Raw genomic sequence first — 14,478 nt, 5'->3', positions numbered from 1 at the left:
CATTTCCTGCCGTACAGTTCGTATTGCCATATTACCGGTATGCGCATCTTTTGTCACATAAACGAAAACAGAATTCTTAAAAATTATTTAAGGACAGCGTTTGCTCTGATACGTTTGTGACTATGATTCCTAATACTGTGATAAGAATCATAAGATTATAATTATAACGTTCATAGTGTATAATATCGTATAACGTTCATAGCGTATTTTTAATTATGACACTGTACTGGCATATCGGAATAAGTGTGATCCTTTCAGCGCGATGTCTCGCCGTGCATTGTGATTTGTGAGTATATTTCATGGCCTTTTAAACCATGGTCGTATTTCCATCGTACGACCGTCTTCTTTCAACACTCGGAAGGCCATAGTAACATAGTTAGTTTTGGCGCATCCTTGGCCTTGCGATTGGGGACTGCTGCAGTAAGTATTTTTGTTTGACCATCGCTGAGAGCTAAAGCTTAAGAAGTTAACGGAGGCGGTACATCGCTCTCGTTATCCGCATCTCTCGTGATGCTTGCGCCACTTCCATGACAGATGAACTGTAAAGGACTCAAGAACTGCTGCTTCGAAACCAAGCTTTCGATGTGTTTTACGTCGATATCGTATAAGTGCCCCGATGACCATCCATCGAATCCACAGCACTCGGTCCTTTCGCTCATTAGCCGGTAGGTTAGGATGCATCTGAACGAAAGGAAATTTGAACGTCCAACTGAACACCACACTTTTCTAACGTAAGGGTGTTGTTAGTGCACGTGCCGTCTGTGGAATAATGTCTTCCCGTGATTTTTTACTGTCAGAGGTGTTTCACATTTACACTGGCAAACTGAATTAAAGCTTGAGCTTTAGTGCTTTTCGATTTTGCCATAGTCTGCTTCTGTGCCACTGAACAGCCGTATGTTGATTCGATTTGCCGTAGTTACCGTAATAAGCTTGAACCACTAATTTATTTTCTGTGCATATACGCACTTCCTTTTGTATCAAGCCATTCAGGACAAGGGATGAAGGTTTAACAAAAAAATTTGAGATTCGTCCAACCGCTCTATAATTATTTTGCGGCGGCCTTAAAGCGCTATTTTTCGCCTGATCATCGCAATCCTTTTTCCGACGATTTACCGTATTTGCTTAGAGCTTAGGAATAAAAAGTCTGACCGTGTTGTACCTTTTTTTGGTTTTTGCAAGATACGAGTACTTACATTTGAAGACTAAACCGTCTCGCGCTCCCATACCGAACATTCCGGAGCATGTGGTGCAGTGCAATGCACGACTACGTCAAAATTAATATTCAGCTGTCGCACCAGTGCACTGCGCCGCATGCGCACGGGATGTTCGGTATTGGGTATGGTACGCACGACGTAATTGTTTGTACTGTACGTGCTGCACTAGTACTTACTGCACTTAAAAATTGATATCTACAGTATATTAGTTCATAATCCGTAAAGCCAAAATCGGTTTTTGATGATGCCGGTATCTGCTGCTGTACGTTGAATATTACGTATATTCTAACGTATTCTGATCGTATGACGTTCGGATTTACACAAATGTTTAGGCACATGCGACGTTGACCGTTTATTGATTTTCTTTGGGATTACACTTCAACATAGCAAAGCGTGAATATCATGCTCTTACAACAGGTTGTCTTCGCACTTGCATGTGAGACTAACATTTTCCATGACCAAACAGCATTGTATCATTTGTACGTTTGTATGTTTCTACCCCAGTCTGAGTTTGCAATATTTTGATAATACTATGACTTTTGATAATTATAACAAGCAGCAAAAAATGACAATTGATCACAGGTTGAATGTAACTGTAATCATTGACTGTGACATCCATAAGTTGACATCTTGCTGTGCAATCTTGCTAAGCTGATCCTAATCAAGGATTGCCTAACGCTGCGGGAAGCAATGGCGTTGCGGACATCATCCACGCAGGAGCGGGGAACCTGCAGCGTGTGGGTAGAACAGATATCTTTACAGAGCACGACATACGATTTTAAATGCACATACTATTACCTGACGTTGTGGTTCTCGCTGGTGAATCTGTTTTTTGGCGTACTGACAGCGTTCTTCTCCACTTCGAACCCCAAAGGTACGAACGTGCAAGCGTTATATGTTCGAAGTGCAGTACTATTCTATACATGCTTGACAACTGTGCGGAGGCCGGCGAGAGAAGAGTGTATTAGATGGCGGTGACAGTTAAAGAATTCGAAGTACAATAATATTCCGAAAAAAGTTGGGTGCTCGCAAGTCGCAACTGTTTTATTCATAAAAAGGATTTCAATGCGAGGCCTCCTTTAAAAATGAGTAACTTGGGATCAAAGACCCTGATATTCCGGAGAAAAATCCAATAGCTGGAATACGTCTACAACTAGATGTCACCTTAAGCGGGCTTAACGGTGTTATTATAGCCATATGTACATACTATTCACCGCAACAGCTGCCACTCTCATTTTATTTTCTCAGATCTGCCCGGCGATTTTACATTAGGATACATCCTCAACGTGTGGGTGGTTGTCTGTAATAGCTTCGGAGTACTTTATACCGTGGGGAGAAGAAAAGCCTCACGCCACGTCATTCGTGAACAAACCATTATTTCCTCGTCCATCAGCCGGACAGCTGGTTTAAAGTTCTTGAAAGTCTGTATGTCCTGGATGATTATCAGCGTTCTCCTGGCACTGGAGCCGTTATTATGGGAGCTCTACAGGGCAGCGAAGGAAGAGCGGTCGTGCTAATTTTTGTGGGGAATCTTAACCTTATTGTGGAAGGAACCTGCCTGTTCATTGCCGCGGTAACCCTAAGACGGGATCGTCTTCCGCTCACGTTCAGGAACTGGTGCATCGGGACGACCAACGGTCCCGGAAATACGTCGACCAGCAGTGCTGAATTTTCACTTAGATTTGTGGTTTTTTCCTGTGCCCTTGAGTTGCCGTATGTGCTGCTGTCGTTGCCGTCAATCGTTATCTATCAGATCAGAGGTAGGTGGCGCGCGCCGCTCAGTACCGAATCAACGAGTAATTTAGGCGTACTGCCACTTTGCAGCTTTGATTATGCACTTGTTATTACTATTTTGTAGGGTTTGTGTTTTCGACCGCCGCACAATTGTCGTGCAGAGCGGCACAGGCGGCAGTCAGTTTTGTACCTAAACCAACTGTATAGTTATTATTATACACTGTCAGGTATTGGCTGCTACAGTAAATCACCGTAGGGGAACAGATAAACTGTACTGCTTTCACAGGTCACCAGGAAACCGGGAAAACTGTTTACTTTATGCTCATTTCCCGGTCATGGAGAGTGATGAGCAGCATTTTCGGACTGTCTGGCTTATTTCGCGGCCAACAAGTGGACGCACCGGCACCATACACGCGGCAGCCTTCCCAGCCGGTTTTCTCAAGATTCATTCTCATCTACGTATGCTGTCAGATCGTTCGAGCATTGCTCAGTGTAGGTGCGCTCACGGAAGCAGCATTAGACCCGTCAGCGGGGCATAGCAGTAACCAATGGACGATGCTCGACGAAGGGCTCGCCCTTGGAATGCAGGCCTGTCTGGCCGTGGTGGGCCTTTTGATGCGTTTCTGTGGTACTGATGTGCCCGCACCCGACGCAGTAATCTCGCTGACCATCAGCGCGCCACCTCCATCTGAAACCCCGAACGACGCCAATACTCCGCTCGCAGTCGTGGAGAACATGTTGCCACTCACCAACACGACCACCGAAGACGTCCCGCCGTTCTCCGCAGTTACAATACAACGGGAATCGGATCTTCCTCCTCCGTATGCCGAAGTGATGAAGGCGAACACAGGGAAAGGAATGCGTGGGCCGTGCAATGCAAGGCCGCTGTAACCGCCCAAAACGACCGGTCGCCTGAGTTGTCCGCCCGACGTTTTGGCCTCTAAACCGTCCGAAACGACGCTCGTAAATTTTGCCCGTATATTCATCATTTTCACCGCTTCCTGAACCGACAGTAAGGCTGAGTGTGAGCGATAACCACGTTTGCTACAGCCGCAAAACCGATGTATGTGGAATCTAAGAAAATGTTTCATTTATTTAGTTCACGCCTTTGCAAAGCAGCGATGTTCACGCGATACAACCATTACGGTTAACTGTTAATGTTCAAGCGAAAAAAACAAATAAAGTCATTTATATTAACAAAGTTGTTTTTCCTTGGCATGGTGCCAAACTGCCAAACCTGCTGCCGCATTGCTTTTAACTATTGCGAGACTACGCAGCTTCAAGAAAGCCGTAGATCTGTTTTACTTAAACAATCTCCTCTAATATCATTAGCCCAAGAAAACTGGCCGTCTCTTTTGTTTCCTCTCAAGCGCTCCCAGTGCTTCTACGGCAAATTGATAAAACAATCACTGATCACCCAGAAAGCGGCAGCTGCGTCGTTTCTGGTTTTCCCTTTCGTGTGCCCGTGAACCCGCTGCATTTTGCTGACCCCGGCAAGTACGACGGGGCTAGCGTAACCGCAAATCTATGTATCATGGCGCGCTTGTATATTCGGCAGGGATGCAGCAGAGAAAGTGACAAAATGTGCTGTAGAGCGGGGAAACCGTTGCCTCGTGCCTCGTACTTTACTGAGGAAATCCGGGGGTGTTCACTAGTTTCATGATGCTTGCTGCTGTCAGAAGCAGCTAGCATGCCTCTTTTCATCAGTAGGCAGCTATTTGGTTTTATGAAACTGAGGAAGTCGATGTAAAAGTCTCGTTCATTAAGATTAGCTTGTTCGTAGAATAGACGCGATATGTGTCATGGGTACAATCCCCGAGCAGGATAGTATTGAAGAAGTGTTTTTGTTATAAACTCGTTTTTTCTAGTACTCAGTTTGTACTTACATGACGATACTTATTAAAGGCTCCAGTGTAGAATAGAGATACAGCAAATGCTCTTGGTCAATTTGTTTCGATTAAGGAAAACGGAATTAACGGCATCGGCAAACTAACGCCTACGATTAAACTATAATTTTTTTAAAAGCACACTTTACCATACTTTACTTTTAATTTGATTTAAAGATTTCTCGTAGGCGGCTATGATAACCACGTATGCTCTCAGTGCCACACCTTAAGACGGAAACAGAAAAAAAATTGTTTTGCCTAATAGTAGATATTATTCTGTATTTTTAAAGCATACTCACAAACATTAACGCGAAAATTAACAAAGTTATGAATGTTTGAAAATTTAAGTTATCTGTTATAGCATATGAGTCTATGGGCCAGCGTCAAATCTTCACCGTCACGAATTTATTGCGCAATCATGATGTGATGCACTGTAGTATGTCTGTACACGTACAATTCGGCACTATCACATATCCTTATTTACGAAGGACATCAAATTAATATGCTATGGCTAGTCAAATCATCGCACATCGTTAAATAGCATTATAGCAGTAAGACGTACACTACACGTTGTCTTAATTGTTATTATTCTTCTTTTGCACATTCTCCAGGCGATTTTACAATAGGCTACATCCTCGACGTGTGGGTGCTTCTGCATAATAGCTCCGGAGCGCTGTACAGTCTGTGGAGAAGAAGAATGGTAAGCCCCATCCTTCGCGAACCGATCCTTTCCCGGTCCATCAACCCAGCACCCGGTTTAACATTTTTAAAAATCTACACATCCGGGCTGATCCTCGGCGTCCTCTTGGCGCTGGGCGCCGTTATCCATGGAGATATACAGGGCGGCAAATATAGATCGGCCATATTAATCACAATTGGCAGCGTTAATTTTACTGTGGAAGGAACATGCCTGCTGAGGGCCGCCGTCACCCTGCGACGGTGTCGGGTTCCGAAAGCAGCAAACAACGCCGGCACTGTTGCAGAAACGGCGATTGTTTTGCCACGCCCTGCTACGCCGATCAACGATGCGCCACCGTATACAGCAGTCCCGTTTAGGAGGGAATCGGATCTTCCTCCTTCCTATGCGGAAGTGAAAGTGATGATGACCACAGGGTGAATGCAAGACGATCGGATGGTAAATCCCGATGATATGAGATGAATGAATTGATATTAATTTTATTAGAGGAAATCTGGAGTGTGGACAGGTTTTGTGGAGCCTAAACGGTTCTCTTCCACAGCACGCATTTATTCCGGTTTTCGGAATCAACGTAGAGTTTTTTTCCAATGTGATAAGTCGGTTTTCTGGAACTCTGGAGGCAGTCGACGTTCGCCATCGATTAATTAACTGCAGAATGAATTTCAATCGGCAACAAATGCCAGGAGGGCAGTGATTTTTTTAGCCTTAGCGCCACACGGCAGGGCTGATACGTCATGCATGCGATCATGGGAACTGGTGGATGGATTTTTATTTTGTCTAAATTATAATTCTTCAGCAAAATACGTATTTCTAGGAAGTTGCTCTCAGTACTTAACTGAACCTGGTGCGACTTTTATTCTTGCGGTGCAGCTGTCTGCAGATACGTAGGTATAATATTACAGTATGTTAAATAATATACTGTAGCAGTACGCCTATATTTGTCGCAAGCAGCAGAATAAAAGTCGCCAACATGAAATTTCGTTCGCGACAAGAAATTGGTATCTTGTAAACGTGTCGGAAGAGCAGCGCGGGAGGACACAAATTGAAAAAGCACTTCAGCATGGCAGTTGTTTGCGGTAATCCGGCGGCAGTTTTCGACACTTTGCCGCGAGTAGAACCGCCAGACAACGATAATGTATACCAGTAGTTTTCGTTTTACTCTCTAAAATTTAATTTTAAAGCAGTCATGACTGATTGTAGCCATGAGAATTATGAGGACTACTATTTTTCGCCTCCAGTGCTTACTCCTTCTTTTGCCATTGTGAACGACTAAACAAGTGCTCGATTATTACAACAAAATAATTTTGGTGAAGATTATTTGACACGTCAGCGCAGTTGAACCCTGATTAGTGCGTTAGCAGAAAATAAATTTTGAAATCAATATTTATACAGTATTTATAAAGCATTTTATTAGGACCCGATTACTGTAGCCGCTAGATGAAGTGGCTCCACAGATTAGGTGTACGGGAAATTAGCGCTTGCAAATGTGTATATTGCCTGTGCAGTTGTTAATACGAGCAGTACACACATTTGCAGGTGTTATTTCCCCGTACACCAACTCTGCGGAGCCACCTTATCTAGCGGCTAAAGTAATTGATGCGACACCAGAAAGCAGCTCTTGTAGTGGAGCAGTAGGGACGATTGTCAGTGATAGCGAGCAATGACAACGGTTTTCACGTTTCATCAACGAGTTGGCTGAAAAATTCGTTGACGAAGGTCCGGCAATGACAAAACAAAAATTATGGGATCCACTATGGCTTGCAGTTCACTTAATGCAAAAATCCATGGCATGACAATGGGGTCCACCGTCGTGGTCAATACCGGCAAGATGATAGCCGACGGTGTCCAGCAGATTAACACGCTTCCGATCAGCAACGTTAACAACAGAAAAGCGCTGTTTTCCGGCTTTGTCTCCCGGGTAACCGATGAATGCGAGGGTGCATCAACAGAATGCTTGTGATTACCTGCAAAGGTCACAATTTTCTCCACGTTTTTGCATTATGTACTGTATAACAAAGGAAATCACTGTTATGCAAAGACAAATGCTACTAAACATCTTGAAGAACTATGAGCTTGGGAGATTAGGAAAACAAAATTCGTTAATACTTAAAATCGAGGCTTTTGCTAAAAAATAATAAACTATTAGAATTATGATGCACATAACCGCGCTAGGAGGAGAAGCGCTATAAATAAATTTTAAATAATGAAATTACGAGTACACACGGAGATGCTCATGTTGAAGTTCGGTGATAACCATAATAACATGGACTTTTGATAGCAGTAATTCCTTTTCTGTAATGTGGATTGATGTTGAGACTGCATGATGCAGTGCCGTCCGTTCGGTATGAACGGCACAGTTGTACCGGTACTTACTGCGTTTTCGCGATGTGTAATTGCCGTAGCGTTCGCGAACGTATCCGGTGAATAAAGGAAACAACCGGATACTGTGCCAGTGTAACATGATTTATCATGTGTACATGCACAACGTATGTACTGGTCGTTGGCATAACAGTAACAGTGAGTTGTTACACAACTCACTGGCCAACAGAGTTGTTACACAATGCATAAGTGCCGGTTGGCGTTCGAGCCACAGTGCGTTGCTGTATAACGCACTGGCCAACAAAGGCATATTACGCAACACGGAAGTGCATCCGTTTGAATGTCATAACTTCTATTCACTATACGCCAGTAACGTTGTGTAACTGGACGTTGTCTTGTCCATCTGTTCTCATATATAAGTCCTATGTTTTCAATACTAAAAAATCGTTGATAGTTTTAGTCAGTCTTAGATCAATAAAGACTTATACCATCTAGCCAGCTTTGAGTTACAGTTAGTAAGAACCTACGTTACAAATGGTGGCTCCAGTGGTCTTTAAAGTGTTTACTATCAACCTCCATTGACCTTTCCACACTGATCCCACTGTATCTACCGATCTTTATGGATTACAATGGATTACATTTGACCTTTATGTACTAAACTGACATAATAGTTCCATACAGCTTACAACATAAGTGAACTATCGGTTCCGATCCAGCTGTCTACATCTGACATTTCAGTCCGATTCCTGTTTCTGCTATAACCCTGACCTTTCCATATTTGTCCACCATATGTACTGAACGGATTACTCTGTGACCTCTTATCAGTTGATGCCGAACACTCGTAGTAACACCGACATACCGGATAAGAATTTTGAGCAAACCGACATCGAGCTGCGCCTTGCCAACCAGGCAGGTAAGACACGCAATACTGACAATAGAGCGACAGACACAGACAGTGACCTTTCCACAACATCAACGCCAAATCCAGCAACAATGACCACTATCACATTTGAGGATACCCAAGTGCAAGCAATCCATACAGGACTACAACCACTGATTTCAAAACACGACATCCTCAGACGGTTTAGCCTAAACGACATCCCAATCCTAATTGACCTTTACAACGTGATCACTGTTACTGACGAAGCTGACGCACTATCCCAACTCCAAAATGGAACTTTTCCATTCAAGATGTCCAAGGCTGACCTTAAAGCATTGTATATAGCAACAAAGGATAGGGCCTTCCAGTCATTAATCAACACAAACAATGTGTACGGAAGAAAGATCGACCAACTTCTTCAAGAAATGACCTCACTTAAACAACAACAACAGCAACAACAACAGCAACAACAACAGCAGCAACAACAACAGCAGCAACAACAACAGCAACAACAACAGCAACAAACTGGATCAACTCCCATTACTACCATTCTTCAAACGTCCGGAATGCAACTTTCTCCTAAAGATTTCCCGAAATTTGGCGGTGAGTCACACGAAGATGTACGCGAGTTTACCGAACGCTACGAAAGTTTTACCCGAGTTTATGGATGGACGGAAGCGACAAAACTGACGAATCTTAACTTGTGCTTCATCAACAATGCCTTAAGATGGTGGGAATCGGAGCAAACCAAACATGTAACCTGGATCAGCGCGAAGAACGCCCTGCTTAAAATTTTTGGCCCTACTGACCTGGACTACGACCTGAAGAAGGAAGAATACCAGAACTTAGCGAAGTCGGATCCTCCATCATACGTCACGAAAGTCCTGAAAATGTTTGATGTCATCAACCCTACAGCCACTGAGCACGAAAAGGCGAACGAATTATTTCGTGAACTCCCGACACGCATGAAATCGAACTTTGTCACCAATCGACCGACAACCGTAGCCCAGTTCCTGGACAAGCTGAAGACCGAGGCAACTAAGGAGCAGTACAAGGAAAAGGCCCAAAGGGAATCAGAGGCTGATGACTCAAAAGCAAAGGTTTTCTTTACGGAAACACGGAACAGCGAAATAACTGATTTGTCTAAACGCCTGGATCAAGTAGTCAACATTGTGGAAAACATAACACGAGGATCCCAGCCCAACTTCCGGCGTAACGAAAGCCGATTTAACGGACGCAACACTCGTTCAGATGCAATATGTCACCGCTGTGGTAATAAAGGTCATATGCAGAAGGACTGTTGGACAAAATGCAATAAATGTGGAAGAAAAGGTCATGTCGCTCGCGAAGGCAGAAGCCAGGGACGAAATACGGACCAGAATTACAGAAGAAACCCGAACAATTTTTCCAGGGGAGGAAATTCTAACCGCGACAGTAATAATAACAACAGGCAACCGTCGTACTTCAGCTACGAAGAACACGACGACACACTGGAAATACCTGAGTTAAACTAAAGGCCGTGGCAGATAAGGCTCTTTTTGCTACGGTAAACAATCAACTGGTCTGTACAAATTCGACATCCGGCGCAATAACCTGCAAAGTACGAGTTGACAATGAGCCAATAGAAGCCATCGTAGATACCGGATCAGGAATTTCAATAATAAATCAGAAATTTTTTGAGAAAAAGAATTTGACTAAACAACCATGGAACGGTACCATCGCAACGTCCGCATCAGGTGATAAACTCAACATTTCAGGATCATGCAGAGTCCCCATAGATTTGATGAAAGAGAGAGTATGGGTGAAAGCAGCCATACTAGAGGGGTTCCCATATGCCATGCTGCTTGGGACCGACTATCTTCGGTCAACACCCTTTGTGATTGATTTCAAACAAAATAAAGTCTTCAATCCCAGGGCACGTCTAATGGCCGATTTAAAGAACACCATGCCAGTACCATCCACGAATACGCTACTCCGCAACCGGACATCCTCAGCACAACCTTTGCCCAAGTTTGGCCGATTTGGTCGGAGGGTTGGAGATGTACGAACACCCAATCAAACGCGCGATGAGAGGGAGGAGCAGCACTGTTCATCAGTGAAGAACCTAGGAATCACTGAAGGCATGATGTTAACAAAGAAGTCTCCGGAGAAGAAAGAAGTAGAGAGAGAAGAGAAGAAAGAAGAGAGAAGAGAAAAGATTGAAGAAGAGAGAGATAAAGAAAGAGAAGAGGAGGAGAAGGCGTACGCAGAAGAAAATGGGCAGTTAAGCCCGAAAGACCTCCTGGGGGACTCATCAAAATTTATAGAGGACCAGCTGTCAATGGCCGACATTGAAGATATGGTCAAGCTAGGACCGGAACTCACCGGTGAAGAGAAGAAAATGCTCCTGAAATTACTGTTTAAATACCGCGAGATTTTTCCAACGAAGCAGTCACCAATGGGACGTGCAAATTGTGCGAAGTGTTACATCGACACCGGTAATAACGAACCAACATCAAGGCACCTGAGACGATTTTCTCAGTGGGAACGTGAGGCAATTGATAAGCAAATAGATGAATGGATACACCTAGGAATAATATCACCTTGCCAATCCCAGTATGCAGCTAATTTAGTTCCAATACAACAAAAAGATAAAATTCGTATATGTGTGGACTATCGGGACCTCAACAAAATTACTGTCAAAGATAAATACCCGATTCCAAGGATCGATGACTGCTTAGAATCGCTTAGAGGTAGTAAATATTTTACTAGTCTAGATCTAGTTCAAGGATACCTGCAAATTCCGATTGAAGAATCATCCAAGGTGAAAACAGCTTTCCTTACTTCGACAAACCAATACCAATTCGAGGTGATGCCTTTTGGCCTTACCAATGCCCCCGCGACATTCCAGCGCATGATGAATAAAATTTTTACCGGATTAATTGGCCAATACATCGTTATTTACCTGGATGATATAAACATCCATAGCCGGACATTTCAGGAACACCTTGAGCATTTAGAAACAGTTTTACAAAGATTAACGGCAGCAGGACTAAAACTTAAACCATCAAAGTGCAACTTTGGACACCGTGAAGTAGAATTTTGGGACATCTTGTCAATCCAGACGGCATATTTCCCAATCCCAAAAGAGTAGAAGCCATACAAAACTACCAAGCCCCGACAACCAGGAAACAACTTCGAGGATTTATCGGGATGGTCGGATATAGCAAGTTTATCCCGAACCTCGCTACAATATCGGCACCCTTACATCAACTGACCTGCAAAGACACACCTTTCCAGTGGACAGAAACACAGCAGAAAGCTTTTGAAACATTGAAGCGAGCATTAACAACGAAACCCATTCTGGCACATTTCGACCGGAATTTACGGCACATAGTGGAGACGGACGCCAGTGGTGTTGGACTCGGTGCTGTTCTACACCAAGTCGAAAACGACGGAAGGAAAACGGTCATCACCTACGCGAGTAAAGCTTTATCAAAATCCGAACGGAACTACAGCGCCACGGAACAGGAATTATTAGCAGTAGTGTGGGCACTCGACAAGTTTCGCCCATATATAGGCGATCCAAATAGAACTTTTGAAGTTATAACGGACCACAATGCTCTGCGAGGACTTATAAACGCAAAGAATCTTACAGGACGTCACGCACGTTGGATTTTAAGGTTACGGCAGTATAATTTTAATATCGGATACAGAGCCGGAAAAGAGAACGTTGTCGCCGATTGCATGTCAAGATATCCTTTCGACAATTCCAACACGCCTAAAAATCTGAAATTTGCCAACCCGTTATTTCACATAACGACTTCCAACCTAAAACAAGAGCAACAGACAGACAACTTCTGCAGGCGAATTTCCAGTATCCTTAAAGGCCCGACGCACATCGAAGCCTATAAATACCGGCGTACACGATTCACGTTGACAGCTGACTTACTGTATCGCATAGCATACCGGAACGATAAAATGGTTACCCTGTTAGTCATCCCAAGATCAATGCAGAGAGAAGTTTTGCATAATGCACACGACGCAAATGGACATTTTGGAACTGAGAAAATGTATCACCAACTTCACGACAAATATTACTGGCCCGGCATGACGGACTCCATATCTGCATATATTAAACAATGTATTTCCTGTAATGTTAAAAAGCCTCCACCAGGCAAACCATCAGGTTTGATGCAACCGTTTCCCGTGGAAGGACCTTGGCACACCATCGGAATAGACTATCAAGGCCCGTATACAACATCCTCAAAGGGGAACCAATACGTTATAGTTGCAATCGACCACCTGTCCAAGTGGATAGAAACAAAAGCCGTAAGAAATGCCACAGCAGAGAACGCCGCTAAATTTATAATGGAGCAAATCATCCTACGTCATGGGGTACCAAAATACATCGTATCCGATCGAGGGAGACATTTTTGCAATGATCTTTTGTCACAGTTGACGAAGCTTCTAAACTGCAAACAACGGTTTACGACTTCATATCATCCACAAAGTAATGGAATGACAGAGCGAGCAAACAAGACTATTGCTGAATGTCTGTCGAAAACTGCGACGACCACAACAAATGGGATAACTACTTGCCCTTCGTAACACACTGCATTAATACAACCGTCAACGCCACTACAAAATACTCTCCATACGAACTCCTACATGGACGCCAAGCAACATCTGCCCTCGACACAGCATTAAACCAACCGGAAGCCATTCACGACCTTGACCATTACGTGAAAGAAACTACGGAGTATATAAAAGATGCACAGGAACTAGCCAAACTACGATGTATCGATGGAAACGAAAGAAATCAAGTACCGTATAACGAGAGGAGAGTAGCTGCGCAGTACGAACCAAATGACCTTGTGTACCGCTGGAACGTACCTCGGCTTGTTAACAAAGATGGCAAATTATCCCAGCCGACACTCGGCTTACCACCAAACTGCTTAAACATTGGCACGGACCGTATCGCGTAATCCGACAGTTGAACAACGTTAACTACGAAATTGAGAACATAAACGGAAAACGCAAGAAGGACGTTGTCCACGTTTCCCAACTGAAACCGTGGTACGACAAGTTAGATGAAGAGGAGAATATCCAACTCGCTAAAACGACTCCAAAAGAACAACATACAACAGAGAACAGAGACATTGGAAGCAACACCAAAACACCACACAGGGACAACAATGAGCCAAGATACAATTTACGTGAAAGAAAAACAAGACCAGTTTATAAATAATTTTCAATTATTTTTTCTTTAGAAGGGGAGTGTAACATGATTTATCATGTGTACATGCACAACGTATGTACTGGTCGTTGGCATAACAGTAACAGTGAGTTGTTACACAACTCACTGGCCAACAGAGTTGTTACACAATGCATAAGTGCCGGTTGGCGTTCGAGCCACAGTGCGTTGCTGTATAACGCACTGGCCAACAAAGGCATATTACGCAACACGGAAGTGCATCCGTTTGAATGTCATAACTTCTATTCACTATACGCCAATAACGTTGTGTAACTGGACGTTGTCTTGTCCATCTGTTCTCATATATAAGTCCTATGTTTTCAATACTAAAAAATCGTTGATAGTTTTAGTCAGTCTTAGATCAATAAAGACTTATACCATCTAGCCAGCTTTGAGTTACAGTTAGTAAGAACCTACGTTACACCAGCACAATAAACAGCGTAGCAAAAGAGACGCTTGATTAAGATACAGCCAGATCTCTAGATGCGGCGCCTTGAAGTTCAGCATGCAGT

The 14,478-nt window shown here is 43.6% G+C and overlaps 1 protein-coding gene across 1 annotated transcript; it reads left to right on the top strand.

Moving 5' to 3' along the window:
• The first annotated feature begins 1,786 nt into the window (after positions 1-1,786).
• LOC129591139 (uncharacterized) lies at positions 1,787-4,005 on the top strand. The gene is made up of 3 exons (XM_055486675.1): positions 1,787-2,088; positions 2,463-2,974; positions 3,235-4,005. The coding sequence occupies exons 2-3, from the start codon at positions 2,689-2,691 to the stop codon at positions 3,837-3,839; spliced, it is 891 nt and encodes a 296-aa protein (XP_055342650.1). The 5' UTR covers positions 1,787-2,088; positions 2,463-2,688; the 3' UTR covers positions 3,840-4,005.
• Positions 4,006-14,478: the final 10,473 nt, after the last annotated feature.

The sequence above is a fragment of the Paramacrobiotus metropolitanus genome, unplaced genomic scaffold (assembly GCF_019649055.1).
Source record: "Paramacrobiotus metropolitanus isolate TYO unplaced genomic scaffold, Prichtersi_v1.0 Parri_scaffold0000044, whole genome shotgun sequence".
Lineage (NCBI taxonomy): Eukaryota > Metazoa > Tardigrada > Eutardigrada > Parachela > Macrobiotidae > Paramacrobiotus > Paramacrobiotus metropolitanus.
The sequence above is the reverse complement of the archived record's forward strand: the minus strand, read 5'-3'. Positions and strand labels throughout refer to the sequence as shown.

What these genes read in the sequence shown, in the direction of transcription:
- LOC129591139 (XM_055486675.1), top strand. Translation starts at nt 2,689, where the DNA reads ATGGGAGCTCTACAGGGCAGCGAAGGAAGAGCGGTCGTGCTAATTTTT. An exon ending in CGTTATCTATCAGATCAGAG is followed by an intron (nt 2,975 to 3,234) that starts GTAGGTGGCGCG and finishes CTGCTTTCACAG; the next exon opens with GTCACCAGGAAACCGGGAAA.